At 41.1% G+C, this 17355-nt stretch overlaps 1 protein-coding gene across 6 annotated transcripts in view; it reads right to left on the bottom strand.

Moving 5' to 3' along the window:
* Positions 1-17355, bottom strand: part of Vrk1 (VRK serine/threonine kinase 1) — a 97841-nt gene that overhangs the window by 11488 nt on the left and 68998 nt on the right. For 5 of the 6 annotated variants that reach the window (XM_033766776.1, XM_033766774.1, XM_033766775.1 and 2 more), the window contains exon 12: positions 16415-16499. In XM_033766776.1, the coding sequence (XP_033622667.1) occupies positions 16415-16499 (85 nt within the window). Of the gene's footprint in view, positions 1-11550; positions 11591-16414; positions 16500-17355 lie in introns of those variants that run through there. The other variant, XM_010609133.3, reaches the window with a different exon arrangement.

The following is a 17355-nucleotide window of genomic DNA, read 5'->3' as shown; positions in this document are numbered from 1 at the left end:
AGAGAGAGAGAGAGAGAGAGAGAGAGAGAGAGAGAGAGAGAATGGAATGTTTAGGTAGTTTAGGTACACACTTAAAATTTAGGATGCATAAGGGCCCAAACTCGATCCCTAGTGAACCGCCCCCCCCAAGAAAAATATATATGGGTATATATAAATTTACAAAAATACTGATGAAAGAAGTCAAAGACCTAAATGAATGACAGATATATGTTCATAGATCAGAAGTTCAACCGTGGTAAAGATGTCAATTTTTCAGCAATTAGAGTTGTAATGGTACTTCTATCAAAATCCCAGCAAGGCTTTTTGTATATATAAATAAGCTAATTCTAAAATTTATATAGAAAGGCAAAGGTAGAACAACTAAAACAATTTTTATAAAGGCCACAATAAGACGAATCAGCCTAATGTTAAGCCTTCCTATATAGATAACACAGGTAAAAAGTGTGATTGGCATAGAGATGGAAAGATAGCTCAATGCAACAAGAATAGAAATAGTCTAGATAATTTTTTTACAAAAGTTCAAGATCAAACCAGTGAAGGGAGAGCAGTCTCTTTAAAGCACTATCCCACAATAACCATAAGACGTGCAGAGCAGAGGCAGAAGAATCTTCTGCCAGGGAACTGACCAGCCCATGAGAGACCAGGAAACAAGTCAGCACCGGAGGTCCCTCTGGCCCACTTCAAACCCTATCACTCCAGCCCAAGAGGCAGAGACCACACCCAGCCAGGCTCCCTCAGCTTCCCAGATGCAGCCTGAAGGCCTTGCCCTCCCTTCTCTGGGGGCTGCATGGATGGATGCCTGCTGGGAACAAGCAGCTTTTCACAGGGTGCATCTCAGAAGCCAGCACCCAGACACAGGCAGCGAGATGCATCTCACAGGCTCTTCAGAAGGTCACGCAGGAAGACAGCATCAGCTGCTATTAGCTACGACCACCTTGATGCACTCCCTTCTTTCCTGTTTGGACACCTGAGCCCCTTGCCTCCTGGGACTGTAGTCACAAACAAAACTACCTGTGTATGCCCTTTGTCTTGGGCTTGGCTTGCGGAAGCTCACCAGTTGAGATGAGGTTCTTCTAACAATGGCCCAGGACGAAGCTTGAAAAAAATAAAAATAAAACAAAGCAGTTCAAGCCCCGTTCCCCCTCAGACTCTGAACTCCCAATCACCTAAGGGCTCACTCGCACATGCCAACAGCCAACCAAGATGGCCCAACATCAGTAAAAATACCCACAATGAACAAAGACCAGAACAAATGGTATAATTTGGAGAAAGAAACAAGGATACTTAAAAATAGGCTGATTAGTCTTTATAGACACAAGAACTTGCATCCATGAGCAAAAACCAAGATGAGATTTTTAAAAGGAAAATGAAAGAAACAAAGAATTTTTAGAAATAAAAACACACAGCAGGAAAAAAACGTTGAAATCAGATCTTTAAAAGAACATGACAGAAATCTCCCTGGAAGCAAAGAAAACAAGTCAAAAGATAAAGTATACAACACAAGCTGCAGAGAGAAGAGAAGAAAGAGAAAGAAGAAATGATCCACAAAATACTTCAAAGAAAATTTCCAGAACATGTTTTCTGATTAGAAGGATGTACCCCATAAAACAGGCCCACATCAATACTTTTATGAAATTGAGGACATGACAGCAAGAAACCCCTACAAAAGGTAGGAAAAAATATGTCATATGTAAGAGATCAAGAAATCAGAATGATTTCAAATTTGTTCAAAAGTGGTAATGGGACCAGAAATCAAAGCAATGCCTTCCAAAACTCTCAGGGAAAAAGGTTTTCAATCTGTAATTCTAAATGAGTCAAACTATCAGCCAAAAGAAAAAGTACAAGAACATTTACATACATACAAGATTTCAAAAACTTTACCTCCCCACTTTTTCCTCAGGCAAGTAATGAGGAGGTAAACCAAGGAAGAGGAATGTACTTGGTCAGGAAACAGGCAACTCAACACAGAAGAGGCAAAGAGAAAACCCTGGTTTAGGGGGTCCTGGAGGTGGCAAAGACCACTGTGTAGATGAGTGACAGGCGACTGGTTCAGGTCATGGGGCTTTGAAAGCCTGTGCTTGGGCCTGTGTGGGCTCCAGAGCAGGTCTCTGATGGGAGTAATTAAGACTGTGTCACAGTTATCATGTGCAACTAACACTCAGCGATAAGACACAATGTATTTCCTAGCACGGGTTAACATAGCTTCTAGTCTTTGGACCTACAGCCGGCCCAGTGTCTGTATCAAAACAAACTGCAACACAGAAACAACAGGAGCTTTCACTTCCTCTCTTCTCTAGAATGCATGTGTGCATGTACACACACACACACACACACACACACACACACACAAACACACAGTATAGGCTATCAAAGCTCATAATGACTGGTATTTCTAGAGAGGGGAACTTGAACTGGAAGAAAGACATAATCCTCTTTTCCAAAGATTCTTGTGGTTTTTAACAAATATAGGATTATTCCCTTCCTAGATTCTTCAGATCTCTTGAGGTTCATGATCTGCAGCTCACAATTTTTCACTTTACGTTTATGCATTTTGCTTTTTGTATGAAGTATGATCGCAAAATAAGATGCATTGTTTAAAATTTTTTTAAACTTAAGAGTACAAGACACACTGCCACTTATCCCTCCCAAAATACTCCTCCTCACTCTGAACACCCTTATCCACCCAATGGAGCAGCTCTGCAGTGTCCCTTCTGGAGGGTGTTCTGGTACAGTCATGGCTGACCTTTCCGGCCAACTCATTTTGACTTTGGGGAAGACCCAGAAGTCGCATAGTGCCAGGCCCAGGGAATAAGGTGCATGAGGACGCACTGTAATGTTTTTATAAGCCTGCCTTTCTGTTGGATGGCGCTTGGCAGCACCATCCATCATTTTTGGTTCACAATTTGTAAAGATATGGAGGAAGACTTCCAGAACTGCCGCAGTAAGTGGCAACAACAATGGGATAATAAGTATGTTGGGAGAGTGGGAATATTTTGAAAGGGACTTTTACTGCAATAAATTTATTTAAATATTCACAGCATTTTTCCACGACTGTATCATGTACCATGTGCACATATATTCCTGAGAAAAAAAAATTTATCCTAAAAATCAGTTTAAAATGCCATAGGCCAGGGCTAAGGTACTACACTGAAAGCCCCCCAGACCATCAGTAAACAGCTACAGGGGCCTCTTAGAAGTCCTAGCAGACTTTCCTGCCTCAGTCATTCCACAGAGGCCTTCAAGCCTGACCTCTTGGGGCGTGTGACTTGATTTCCAAAGCCATTTCTATTTTTATCAAAAGGCCAGTTAGTTTCATATATTTTTGAATATAGCATGCATTTTGAGTATAATCCTACAGTGGGTAAAGTGGCCTCTTTTGCTGGTTTCTAGCAGCTTCTGGGATAGAAGCAAAAACACTGAGGTGAGAGGCCTTGCTGAAGCATTTCCAACTCTTCACCGCAATGGAGAAACCCATCACCTTCATTGGCGGACTGTGCTCTCTCAGAAGGCATCAGCCCTCTACCAAGGATGGAGTGACCAGGACACAAGAGCAGATGGCTATGAGCAACTAAAGCTATTTGTTGTCTAGCATCACCTCAGCCCAGGTGTCACCACCAGGAGGCCTCTGGGAGGGAAGATAGCACCATCAAAGGCAGAGCTTGAGGCCCTCTGGGGTGGACTGGACAGCTGCGTGTAGGAGAGCAGCCAGTACAGGAGAGGGTTAGTGCTCAGACCCACCCGCCACCTTACAAAATACAGGATTCAATTAGTATCTTTAGAACGAGGAAGCAGAAAGGCCCACAACTCCAAGCTTTTATTCTTAGTCTGTATATTTCTGAAGCAGAAAAACTATTCAAAATGGGACACTGGCAAAATGGGGCCATGTGGAGGAGGGGAGTTAGCACACGGGAACTCGGCTAAGCCCAGGTGACAGGTCTTATTTGTCTCCCAGTTTCTCAGCACATCTTCATTCCCAGGGTTCCGATGATGCGGGGATGAAACATACAGCGTGCACCCTGCACAAGGTATAATTTCTTCTGACAGCTTGTATCACGAATTACAAAAATTTGTAAAACTGAGTATCTTTGAAAATAGAAAACTAACCTAGTGCCCCAATTTGGAAAGAGGAGTCGGTACAGAAACTAAATGGGGAAAGTAAGAAACAGTCTTCTGGACGTAACCGTAATAACAATGGGGACTATCAATTAGACAACGCGTGCTCTGAGCCTATGTGCTGGCTCGGCTACAATTTTTTTTTAATGTCTGGCAGAATGTTTTACAAACTGAACCCAGCAAGACTACAGTTCTACCAGAAGGTGCCTCAGATGGTTTTGCTAATAATTTTGATCAGCTGAAATGGAGAAAAACATCATTTCAATTATTCACTTTTCAAAAACTGTCAATTTTAATTTGGAATATTAAATGCCTTTCTCCAACACCATCAACCAAATAAAACCAACCCAAGCCCCCCCACACACACCAAAAAAAAAACCTTAACAGAAAGGAAAAGGGGGTAGACAGTGACACCTTTGAATGTGCTAGCATGCTAAAAATCTTGTCAACCTGAATGTCTCGCTGCTTGGAAGTTGAGTCCAGACTGTGTAAGTTTGTTGAGAAAGAGTAAGTTCCTTTAGGAACTCAGGGGAGGCTGGCACTGCTAGTACTGCAAAGATGCAAGTGTGAGCCGCCATATATTGGCTTTTGTTTTAATAGCCTTTTAACCAACTTTGTTAATGGACTGAATGCAATTTAGATATGGAACTTGGCTAAAACGTAGCTTCAATTGGCTATTAAAATTTAAGAGCCAACTAAGATAGCTAATTACAAAAAAAGCTCGAGCGATAATGCTAAGCAGAATTAGTAATAGCAAATGACAGTCTGTCTGGTCTTATTCCCATAGGGAAAGAAACTCTTAACTGAGAAGTCAACCAGACAATGTGCAGCGAACCTAATTGCATTCCTGGTATTATGGCATACAAATCTGGCAGCTCACGGGGACAAAACCAGGAGGAAAGGCTGTCAAACTCCAATCAGAAAGCAACTGACCCTCTTTTACATACCAGCTAGAGCAGATTCCAGGAATTTTTTTTTCATTCCGGAGTTGATGGGTAAATGCTCTTTTACTGAAGGATGTTCCTGAAAAACAGGGACCCAGGAAAGGAACAAGGAAGGAAACAGCCTCCGAAAGGCACAGTGCAGGAGGAAAAATCCTTCTCCTGTGCAGAATCAGTTCTCCCTTCGATATTTAGATCTAAAAGAGACAACAGTAAATACGTGACTGCTAAAAAAGTTGAGCTTACAGGGAAACTGCTCTGCTCCTTTGCTTCATTACAGATCCCCTCATTACGGCATCAACGGAGTGCAGCCTGGGCTCCTGTGAAGACTGATTGTGTGTGGTGGCCACTTTGAGTCGAGGTGCTGGAGTCTTTAACATTCCCTAGTCAAGTGTCTCCCTGCTGTGCCTGTAAATGTCAGTCCAGTTTTTTCACGGCTGTGCGCACAGATTAGAAACAGCAGGAGAGCTGGGGAGTATGACTACAATACCAGTAAGGACACTTGTCTTCATGGCACTGCTCAAGTGATTCTTGGAATGCAGGGCCCTGCTGTGTTCTAATATTTACACACAACTGGAGTCATCAAGAGTAGTAAATGCAGTCTAAAGGCGGACGCTTCTTTTGTGTAAGGGACTTTACATTCAAATAGGGACATCAACAATAACGCAAAGCTGCACAAAACCCACCCATTTTACAGTTTCCTATTTCCCTTCAATTTTGCCACTAAAAGACCAAGCAGGTATTATCACGACTGTCCCTGTAGCCTGACCTTCCCTCCCTAATACTGTGTGTGCATCACACAGTTCACTGGGAACAGCAGGTGTCTGGGACTCTTGACCTCAAATTGTGTTTCTGCAGCTGTAGTTTCTCTGACCTCTACAGGGCAGACAGGGCCTTGGAAACCATTCTGATGTAATTTCAGCCACCTCTAATTTCCAAACACTTTGCATGCCACACCAGAGACTGACTTGGGGTCTAAACACACGGAATACAGACAGCGTCTTTCAAAAGCCTGGTCTGGAACAAAAGCCATTGTAATTGTGTGCACATCCTAAGAAATGTCTAAATGGCCCTAATTTTTAAAATCATAAATGCTACAGTAAATCGCATATTTTTATCGTGTTTTTAAGTATCTGCCAAGCATTATTGTAGTTGAAATTTACACTGGGGGCACACAAGGACCAGATTATACACCCTCGTAACTTGTAACAAGGTTAAGCAGACTAAGATACTTTTTCCAGCTGAACTGACTCACACCTTAGCACCTAAAGATTCTATAAAAGTTAGTGAAGCCAGGTTTGGTGGTGCACACCTATAATCCCACCACTTGGGAGGCCAAGGCAGGAGGACTGCCATGAGTCCAAGGCCAGCCTGGGCTACACAGCGAGACTCTATCTCAAAAATATACTTTTAAAAAAGTGAAATAAACGAAGTCAAAAGAAACAGTTTAGGATTGGGGGGGGGCTCTTCTTGAGTGTGCTGCAGACATATCCCTGCTTGCCACCCCTGTCCCTCAGGCACCTCAGCCACCTTTCCCATCTGGTCCAGTGAAACCACGGCTCTGCAGCAGCGGCGCACACGGAAGCTATGCACAGACCCAGTCCATGTTTCACCTGCTGAAGCCACAGTCCACCACTGCTGGTTGACTTCAAGAAGTTAACTCTCCTCTTCAAGGCAACCCTGCCGGTCCTCGGGGTCAGAGCCCAGATGGGCCCTGCACAGGGAAGTGTAGAGGCCTCCGTCACACAAGAATGACATACGATTGTCACGAACTTCTGTACTAATTTCTGCAGCACGGCCAAAGAGGATATTAAACAGCAGTTTTCCTGTTTTAAAATTAATTTGTTGCTCTGCTGCTATGAGGTGCTAGTTTTACACAACTGGGATCACTGCGTTTCACACTGCTCTTCCTCTTCCTCTTCCTCCCATCCCTCTACTCCACATTCACTTCTCAAACTTCCTGCTTCTGCACCATAGGCCCAAGCATCTTACAAATCATCTTCACTCATATTCTGATACTGCAGAACAACATTCTAATAACTACCAGATGTGACCCAAGTTCAAGAGAGGAGTTTTGAAGACTATCTGCAGTGGCTCACAATGAAATGGAATCTCTCAAGAGTAAGTTATGTACATAACTTCATGACAAGCGGACTACCAAAGCTCAGGAATCTTGTGCAGTAACTGCAAAATGCTACTGCCACAGTAAAAGGTAACTCCCCGCTGTAAGAACGTCTGTAGTAGAGTGGGGATGGTAAACACTGTTCTCTTATGAAAAGAACGTGAGTGAGTGGTCTAGGCCACCCAGTCACCGTCTCCGCACAGGATTGCTAGAGCAGCACACCGGGCTCTGCTGCCAGGAGGCCCCAGGAGCGTTCGGGTAGACTGCGCAGTTTCTGTATCAGCAGAGCACAATGAGGGGCTGAAAGAATAGCGTGTGGTCTTTTTTATAAAAGAACTACAGGATTTTTCCCACACAACCACTATAACTATGAAAAGTTGTCGGCATGAGACAGGACTAGTGATAACTAAGTCAAAAGCCAAAAGGTTGATTTTGGTGGTGCTGGAGAAATCATGAGTGAAATTTTTCTTTCATCTGATTTCTGATAATGGACCGTAAGTAAGAATTAAAAGGTGAATGGCATTATGTTACTGTGCTGGCCTAAGAGACTGACAGATCTGTGAAACTGAACAAAGTAGAGAAACAAACCCTGATGAAAGAATGAATAAAGTAGGCGTCACAAACCAAGGCACAGCAGAGTGGGGAGAGGTAACTCACTGAGCAAATGGTATCAGAGTCCCAGTTAGCTCTGGGGAAAACACCCTCTGGGACCCTGCCCTGACAGCAGAGCCACACCAAAATAAATTCCACAAGCACTGTAAACTGAAGGCTAGAAAAAGTAATGTTATGATTTTTTGATAGAAAACGTTTTAAAACAGCGGCAGAAATTATAATGAAAAGATCAACAGATTAAAGTCATCAAAACTATTATTTATAAGTTAAAATATATCCAACAAAAACCGAACAAGACACCAGCAAAAAACAGGACAAAAAGTGATAACTATTATTACATAAATAATGTACATAAGCATACCAAAGAGAAAACAAAACAACCAGTGTACAAAAAGGAACTGTTCAGGTTCACTATCAATCAAGCAAAACTTAACCTTAATAAAAAATAATATCTAATATCATAAGCAACTAAAGTACCACAGCCTGGGTGATTTAAACAACAAACATTTATTTTTCAGTTTTGGTGGCTGGAAAGTCCAAGGTCAAACTCCAGGCAGAGTCCACGGTAGAGGTCCCTCTGCTGGTCTGAAGATGGCCACGTGTTAGGGAGAGAAGTCATCTGTCTCCTGTGACTTCACACCGAGGCCCTAACCCAATGCCGTCACAGCAAGCCAACCCGAGCAGGGACATGCACACTCGGTCCACAGCACTCAGGGTGACAGGAGTAAACTAGTCACTCCAACTGACTGGGTAAGGTGTTCACTGATAGTCTTGTGAAATAATTCTACAACAGGCATCAGTTTAGTCTTTGACACAATGGTTCCCTTTTTAAAAATCCAATACTCACACATGCTGACAAAGATCTGTACCCAGTTTTGTTAACAGTGATTAGCCAAGCCCAGTGGCTCCCATCTGTGTGTAATTCCAGCCCTTGGGGGGCTGATTCCAGAGAACCCTTATTCAAGGCCATCTTGGACTACACAGCGAGGCTCCTGTCTCAAAAACCTTTCATTCTTTGTTAATATGCTTATATTTTATATTGAAAATAACTTCAATGCTTAAATGTCCAATGTTAGGGAAACAGCCAAAATATAGGAAAATATCACAAATCCCTAAGAAAATTATCACTGAAACATGAAAACTGTATTCATGAATTATCTGTAATAAAAAGGAATGTATATAATATATGCTTTAAAAAGCAGAATATAAAGTTCTATGTTATATTTAAAAAGATAAAGTATAAAAAATATATGTCAAAATATTAACATTGGTTTTCCATGGGTTGGTAGTATTACAGCTGGCTTGACTTTTGATACTTTTCTCTATGTATCTGAAATTTTGAATAGACGGTATTTATTAAGACATCTTGATAATCAGAAGAATGTGGAATATTAATACAGAATTTAAAGAATAAACAAGAATCTAATACCCAGTGGTGTAAATACAGAGACACACAAATAAAAGTTTTCTTCCACCACTAATTCACTGGTAGGCAACTTGGTTCTCCACAAGCAGATTTAATTTGGTGAGTCAAAGAAATAACCAGGACTTTACAACACTGGCCTACCAGTGTTCTGTCTTAGGGAAAGACTGCTGAAGAACATCCAGAAGCTATTTTACTTCTTAGTTGGTCACCAAAGACTTATTAGCTGCTTTCTAGAGAACACATCCTGTTGAGTGAAGGAAAAGAGCTGGCACAGTCGATGAACCTTAACAGACAAGAAAAATCTCAGCTCACTAAGGACCCAGGAACACGGCACAGCAGGCAGGATGCAATGGTGCTGAGAACACATCAGGGTATGAAGCTAGACTGGAGGAGAGGGAGGAAAGATGGAAAATCGACTCCACTCCGGGACAGGAAGAAACAAAACCAAGGCAAGATAAAATCAGAACTGGAAAGGGGAAGAAAAACAGCTCTGCATCTAAGGAGGTTGTTAAACCATATCTTGGAGACAACAGGTAATGCAGGGGATTTAGCTCAGTGGTTCCTCTGCCTGCCTCGCAAGCCAAGCGCAAGGTCGCAAGTTGGATCCCCGGCACCAAAAACAAACAAAAGGTAAGAAAACCAGTGCAAGGTAAGGAATAAAAAGCAAAGCAAAACGAGGGATGTTGCCAATAAACCAAACTGGCTACTGTGGCTAGTAGTTTTGCATTAATTTCTGCAGCCCTGCCAATACAGAAACATTCAAGAAAATGTCAGCCCCTGCTTAAAACAATATACAAAGAAGTATTTTTTTGTAATATTTAACCAACAGGCTTTGCTGTTTTTGTGTTTTGAAAAATAAAAAAAGGCTAAGGCATATACACAAAAATGTATCACACACATTTCACCCTTTTTCAAGCACCGATGTATTTAAAACAGAACTTGAGGTCTGATTCGGTTACAGACTCAGGACCACATCACCAATAAGCACAACCCCAGCAATCCACAGCAACAGTCTCTCTCCGCCCAAACCTAGCTCTTCATTCTGCAGACACAGAATTCTAGAACAGCAGAGGCTATGAAAAGATGAGCCTTCAAAAGGAAATCTGCAGTTGTGTCTCTTACTCCCTGACCATTACGGTGAGAAATACTTCCCACAACTTACTGTCCCTAGCGAAGAGCCAAGGTTAGAGTCCACATGGGCTTCCTTTCTCAAACCTGCCACGACCTCAACCATTTTTGGTATGTCCACATCCTACCTGTATAATGAGGGACTTAATGTTTTCTTCAAATCAGTTCACTTTCCAAAAACTGAAATACTAACTTAGGCTTGACTTGAAACTGAATGTGCCAGTGATATTGTGAGTACATGTTAAAACACTTAAATGTTTAAGTAAGACTATGCCCATGCACCCCCTAAACACAGCGTGCAGACTACAGGGCTAAATTGTTCTACCCACTAGGAAATATGTTCACTTCTAATTTCCGTGACAGAAGAAACTGTGAGGAATGCTTCTTGAAATTGTTCATAAATATGTGAAAATTCTGAGGTTTGTTCCAAAGACAACTAAAAAAACTGCACATTTAACTTTTTAATGCCTGAAAGGCTACTGTGCTTGGTTTAGTGTACAACTATCATTTGCTTCAAAAATGAAACTTCAAGAAAAGGAATTTACACAGGAACAGGCTGTATCTAGCTCACAGGACTTTCTTCAAGAAAGCCAAGCTTTACACAATCAGCGCCACCACTTAATAATTTGTCACCTGTTTTCTTGTCACGTGGCTTGCAAACTTACCCAGTCCTATAATCTAATTCTGAGACTCGTGTTTCTCTGTCTCACAGACACACTGTACTTCTCCACCTTTGCTTTCTGAGTCCTGCTCTTCTCTGAGCTCCTGTCTCACAGCAGGTGCCCAGCAAATGCTCCCAGGGAAGAACAAAACACCACAAAACAAACCTTATCGCCACAGCAATCTGTTGTTACCCATATCAAGTGAAAATGACCTTTAAGTTTTGCATTTCCTTAAAAGTGAAGCCTCTGCCAAACATTTTTATCCACTCTGGGAAACACACAATGACTAGGAAAGTGGATTCCACAGTGTTTTTCCATGTGTACATCAAAACTCATGTGTGGTACTGACAAGTATGACCTGAGGGCTTTTGAAATTCATGAATTAGCCTCCATGAATTGTACAAAGCATTCATTTAATAAAAGTTTTTGTTTTTTCAAACACATAGGTTTTAATTATTATGCCCAGCCCACAAGACACACATGAAAATAAAACAAAACACAAAGAGAGAAAAAGTCAAATGAAAAGGAAGAAAAGTTGGCTCTGAGCAGGTGATTCACTTCTGTTTTCTCTTTTTGGTTCTTGAACCTAAGGGAGGGGGGAAATCAAAGCAATGTCAATAGTCATTAATTTACAAAAGCAAAAGAACAGAAATATGAATATTCCTATGCAGAATTATTAATAATTTAAAATGTACATGACTGATGGTTTGTGGAAATGGAATCCGCACCAAAGGCATAGCTGCTAATACCCTGAAAATCTCAGGAAATTGTCTATTTTTTAATATATAACTAATACGCTAACCAAGTCTTCCTTCTAGTCTTAACCACGTAAGGCCTCTTCCACTGGTTAAAAAACAAAACAAAACAAAATATCTAGTTTACACTGGCACCAAAATATTTCCCCCTAAATTTTTATTGTAAAGTTTAAAACATTAACTCCCAACACATAAACTGCAGCAAGCAAGGACCCCCTGGGGGAGAGCAATGAGGTTATGCTTGGTATGAAGAGCAAGGAATTGTGCTTTAAATTGTGTTTAAATGAGCTGCTTCTTAAGGCCTAACACCTATGCTTTTTACGGGAGGAGAGCACCCAGCCCAAGCTAAAATGCCCAGCCCTTCCCACTAGGAATCAAGCAGATCCGGTACAAGCAGCCTCCCAAAAAGGCACCACTGCAGTCCCAGTTTGCACCCGTGACAGCTGCTAGTAGAGCATGCTGGGGATGGAGTAAACCCATCACCCTCCCCATGGACGGGCCTCCTACTCTCACCCCACTGCACCGCCAGCTCCCGTCACCTGGTCAGGTGGCCCAGTGCGTGCACCATGCCCCAAACTCCTCTCTGCGAGGGACAGAAGGCATTAGAGTGAGTGCAGCCTGGCTGGTCCCACTCAACAGAGGCACTGGACAAGAAGAGGGCGGCCCTTCCCAAAAAGGACAAAATGGTCTTTGAATCTGGGACAAAATTTCTATCACACACACGTAACAGTTCTACAGGTTTCCTGCTGATGGGCTTAGTTACTTAAAAATTAACATTTTTAAATTTTCCCAAGATAGAGTTTCGAATCAATTTCCATACAGTCCATTTATGGCATGCTTCAAACTTAGATGAGTATTTTTTTTTCTTGCCACTCATAATACATAGTATGAATATTATGGTTTAGTGAAGAATTTATTTTTCAATTTTGGTGATACAGCGCTCTATTAAAAATATACTAGGACAAGCCGGGCATGGTGCTGCACGCCTGTAATCCCAACACTGAGGAGGCTGAGGCAGGAGGATCGCTGTGAGTTTGAGACCAGCCTGGGCTACGTAGGGAGTTCCAGGTCAGTCTCAGCTACATAGTGAGACCCTGTCTCAAAAAAACCAAAAAAAAAAAAGAAAAAGAAATACACACACACACACACACACACACACACACAGATTTTTAGGGTTTTATTTCCAAAATGTTGGGGAAAACACTGCATTTGACTGTGAGATTGGCATCAGGGATATCACAGAATCAAAGTCGATAACCAATACTAAACCATCTCCTTTCAATGACTTACGGCCACAAGCACATTCCCAAGGACACCAAAGGAATGCTACAGCTGTGTGCAAGTGACACCATTCCCATAAATGGTTTTCAACATTTTACTCTTAAATTTTGCAGCATGTCCCCTTTAATCTAGATTTCAAATTTCCCATTGCAACTCAAAATGAATGCTGTCACCACCTGGAACTTACTATATAATCAGTCCTAAGGAGCCTTAGAGATTGTTCCATGTATCTGTTCAATATTTTCCCTATTGTTGCAGAAAAAAATTACTTCATCTCTTTGATTTAAAACACAACCATTTTCATAATGTCCTTGGATTCAATCCTAAGGGTAATGTAAAACATTTTATATCTGAAAAATAACATATACAAGTTTGGGCTGTTCCATTTTATAATGCAGAAGGTAAAAAACAATGGAAAATTTCAAGTTTGGGCTTCCATTTTATAATGCAGAAGGTAAAAAACAATGGAAAATTTCTGTCTAGAGTGCCCTTAAAAATACCTATTTTCTAACCGGTCATGCTTCCCCTGAAGAACCCTCAGGAACGCCCCGAACCTATGGTACTACAGAATTAATAACAGCAAAGGACAGAGGGGTCACCATTTTATGAACAGGAGGGACAAGTATACTAGCCATAAATATCATGGCTACATTAACTAATTTTTAGTACAATTCTGAAATATTGGCATGGCTTTGAAATGCCAGACTATGCATGGTTTTTTAAGGCTTATCATTTTGTATGAGGGGAAAAATTACTTGCGGCAAATAACCAAATTTTCTCAATTGGTAAAAATTATGCCTTGCATAAAAATAAAAGGATTAGAGGCCTCTGTTCTTCTTGAAAACCACCCTGTCCCCCCCTCTCTTTTTCTGAGAAAACCCACACAATACCCACGCAGAAAGCTTTCAGAATGTGTTCTTACACAATAGACCCCCAACTATTCAAAATGAGTTTAGGTGTATCAAGAAAATTATACACATTTTTAAAATGGTCTAAATAGATATTAAAGGAAAGTTGCTCCCATTTTGCTAGGCACAGCATTCTGAAAGATCACACAGTGAGAAAAATCTCTTACCATATTGTAAACCATAAACCGTGTTTGAAAATAAAATTGTTAATGAAGAAACTGACATTTCTAAAGCTGCAGTTAGAGGTAACTATTCTTGAAATACATTTATGACACAAAATCTAAAACTCTAAACCAGAAAACTGATTGAAGTATATTATATATTTCTTGAAAATTAAAAAATTCAAAGATAATAATATATACCTTCTCCTACAAGTTACTTTAAACTGATATATATATATATATATATATATATCTCCCCCTCTCCAGAAGCAGTAACATTTTACCATCTCAGGCAGTATTTATTTTTTATGAATATTTTGATAGTAAATTAAGGAGAAAATGAATTACAAACAGAAAATAAACATTTAAAGTAATTCAGTTTATATGGAAAATCTAATTATTCTTCATCATCTTAAAAAGTTGTATCAAAAATCTGAATTGTCCTTAAAATTATGAGCCCACTCTTTTCTACTCCATAAAATAACAAAAATATTAATATATTTTCCTATAGGAAAAGCCCTCAGTATAAGAAGCTTACGTTAAAATGTTAGGCACTATGAACATTTTTCATAGTTATACTAGAATTTAAAATCACTTATCTATCAAAACAAATATGTCTGGTGCTCATTAAGTCAGGTTCAGGAACACAAGACTCTAGGCAGCTGAGGTCCTGGGCTTGCCCACAGGGGCCATTCCGCTCCCCTCAAGGCGGGCGGGCACAGCTTCACTGGAACAGTGCAGGACTTTTGCTAAACTAAAACTGCCAGGTTTAAAATTCAAGAGATTTTGTAAAATGTAGGAATATTACTCTATCTGCTCTATAAATGCTCCTTAATTTTGTTCCCATTCTCTGTCACTGCTGCCGCAGCCTCTGGCTGAGACACACTTAGATGTATCGCTCCTTGGGACTCCTCACTTCCAAATGACAAAATGAACAAGACAACAAAACAGCAGCGAAAGGAAGATGTGTAAGATAAAAGAGAGGGACCACTCCATAACCTTTAGCCTCCCAGAGTTAAATCACCCACACCCTCTCCGGGTAACTTAAGGTTTCTGTGGGTGAATGCCGCTAACCTGCAGGATGTCCTAGCCATAATACATGATGAAGAAAATGTTAATAAAGCAGGATGAAGATGATCCTCTTAACACTACACACTCTGCTTTCCATACACATGCATTAGCACCACTATCAAAAAGAAGGTAAAATCCGGGAGTGGTGGTGCACGCCTGTAATCCCAGCACTCCGGAGGCTGAGCGGGAGGATCGCTGTGAGTTGGAGACCAGCCTGGGCTACATAGTTCCAGGTCAGTCTCAACAAACCAAAAAGAAGGTAAAATACATCACGGGCCTCACCCAATGGAGTATTTATGCTATCATGAAATTTTTACCAAAAGTAAGCCTTTTCATTAGAAATCAAGAAGTAGTTCAGGACCAAAAAAATAATAGGTCAACAAAAGGCAGACAGATAGGAGAGAAATATTTTTAAAAAACAGTATTATGGCCAGGGCTGGGGATTTAGCTCAGCAGCACAGTGCCTGCCTGGCAAGCATGAGGTCCTGAGTTCGATTACTAGTACCCGCCGCCAAAAAAAAGGTATCAATCCAGAAATCAATCTCTCTTAAGTAAAGCATCCCTCATGAAACCCAGAGCACACCATGCAGCTGTTTCTTCAACACTCTGGACCCAAGTCCAGCCTACTTTTGCCCTCTACAGATGTACCTTTGCTAATGTCATTTCCGGAACTACTCCTCTATTAGAAGTGCCTGTAGCACTGGCTTACAAGCCATCTAAGACATGACTTCAGTCCTTACTCTATATGTCAAGTGCTCGGGACAGTGACAGTGTGAAGCTTGTCTCCTAGAGTTGGCAGACTTTATGGGGGGCAAGCAGGCAACTCAGGCAAGTGGAAGTTTGTAGTTGTAATAAGCCCAGCTACTGGCTGCCTGCCTCCTGACCATCATTTGCATTCCCAGAACTGCAAGGATCAGTTCAAGGGAGTAGAAGTTGCTGGCCTGAGAGGTGAGTGCACTGGTCTCTACATTGACCTTCACAACTTAATCGTTCACTCTGTGTCTCGGGCCCCAAATCTGCTTCCCTAGTTTCGACTTCATGATGAGCTTGGAAAGTACACAACGTAAGTGTATAGAAGACACTAGGATATACTATACAAACATGAGATAAATTACAAACATGAGATCTACTTATATATTTTCTGAAAACAACCCAATAGTTAGCCCCTCATCCAGTGGGAGAAAATGCAATTTGTGCCTAGTACAGAAAAGAGAAGCAAAACTACTCAACTTACGTGTTTGTGGGACCTCCTCCACCTGAGGAGAGCGTTCCATATCTTCAACAGAGTCTGCACTTTCTTCCACTTCTCTCTTTCTCTTCTTAAACATAAAAATTTGAAAGACAGAGATGTAGTCTGGTAGTCAAATAAGTAAATTCCACAGAATACCATAAACACCACAGAATAGTACGCAATGGGTGTGTGAAGTACGGAAGACTACTCACAACGTCAGCAGCGGTCATCTAAGGGAGGGCATGGGAGCGAGACGACACTCAGCACGGTCACCTTCCTGGATGGCGTCCCTGAGAGCTATGCGTCCACTGTGAGCACTGACCAAAGCCCTTCACAACGGGATGATTTACAAACCTGCTCTCATCGAGCACCCAGGCCAATGATAACCTTGAGATGTATGGAGCAATAATGGCTAATTTCTCATAATTATCTCTTAATGTATCTTTCATTGTAAGTTTAAATGAGAGGGCCACGTCCTTTAACTGTAAATACATGGCCTTAAAGGGACAAAACTCCTATCATATCAAAAACTACTGGAGCTCTCCACCATCCTCTCAGGCCATTTCTTCTATTATTCTCCTAGCTGAGTGTTACTCGAGAGTTATTTTTTGTCTCCTTCCATTCTTCTAAACTTTCAGTTACCTTCTATTATGTCCATTACTACAACATCCTCTAAATGCCAGGCACGGTAGTGCACAACTGTGGTCTCAGCAATCTGGGAGGCTGAGACGGGAGAATCACAAGTTTAAGCTCAGCCTGAGCAATTTAGTGAGAACCAGTCTCAAAATAAAACTAAAACAAAACAAAACAAAATCTTCTAACTAGACCAGTCTGGTGTCAAGTTTTGAAATCACTTAAACATCTTTATATACAGGTACATAGATATAATTATAAAGGGACATTAGCAACAAATATAAAATTATCATATTTTTATATAACTTTAT

Source organism: Fukomys damarensis, unplaced genomic scaffold (assembly GCF_012274545.1).
Source record: "Fukomys damarensis isolate Sample0158 unplaced genomic scaffold, DMR_v1.0_HiC HiC_scaffold_21, whole genome shotgun sequence".
NCBI lineage: Eukaryota > Metazoa > Chordata > Mammalia > Rodentia > Bathyergidae > Fukomys > Fukomys damarensis.
Note: the sequence above shows the minus strand (reverse complement) of the source record. Positions and strands in the feature narration are given on the sequence as shown.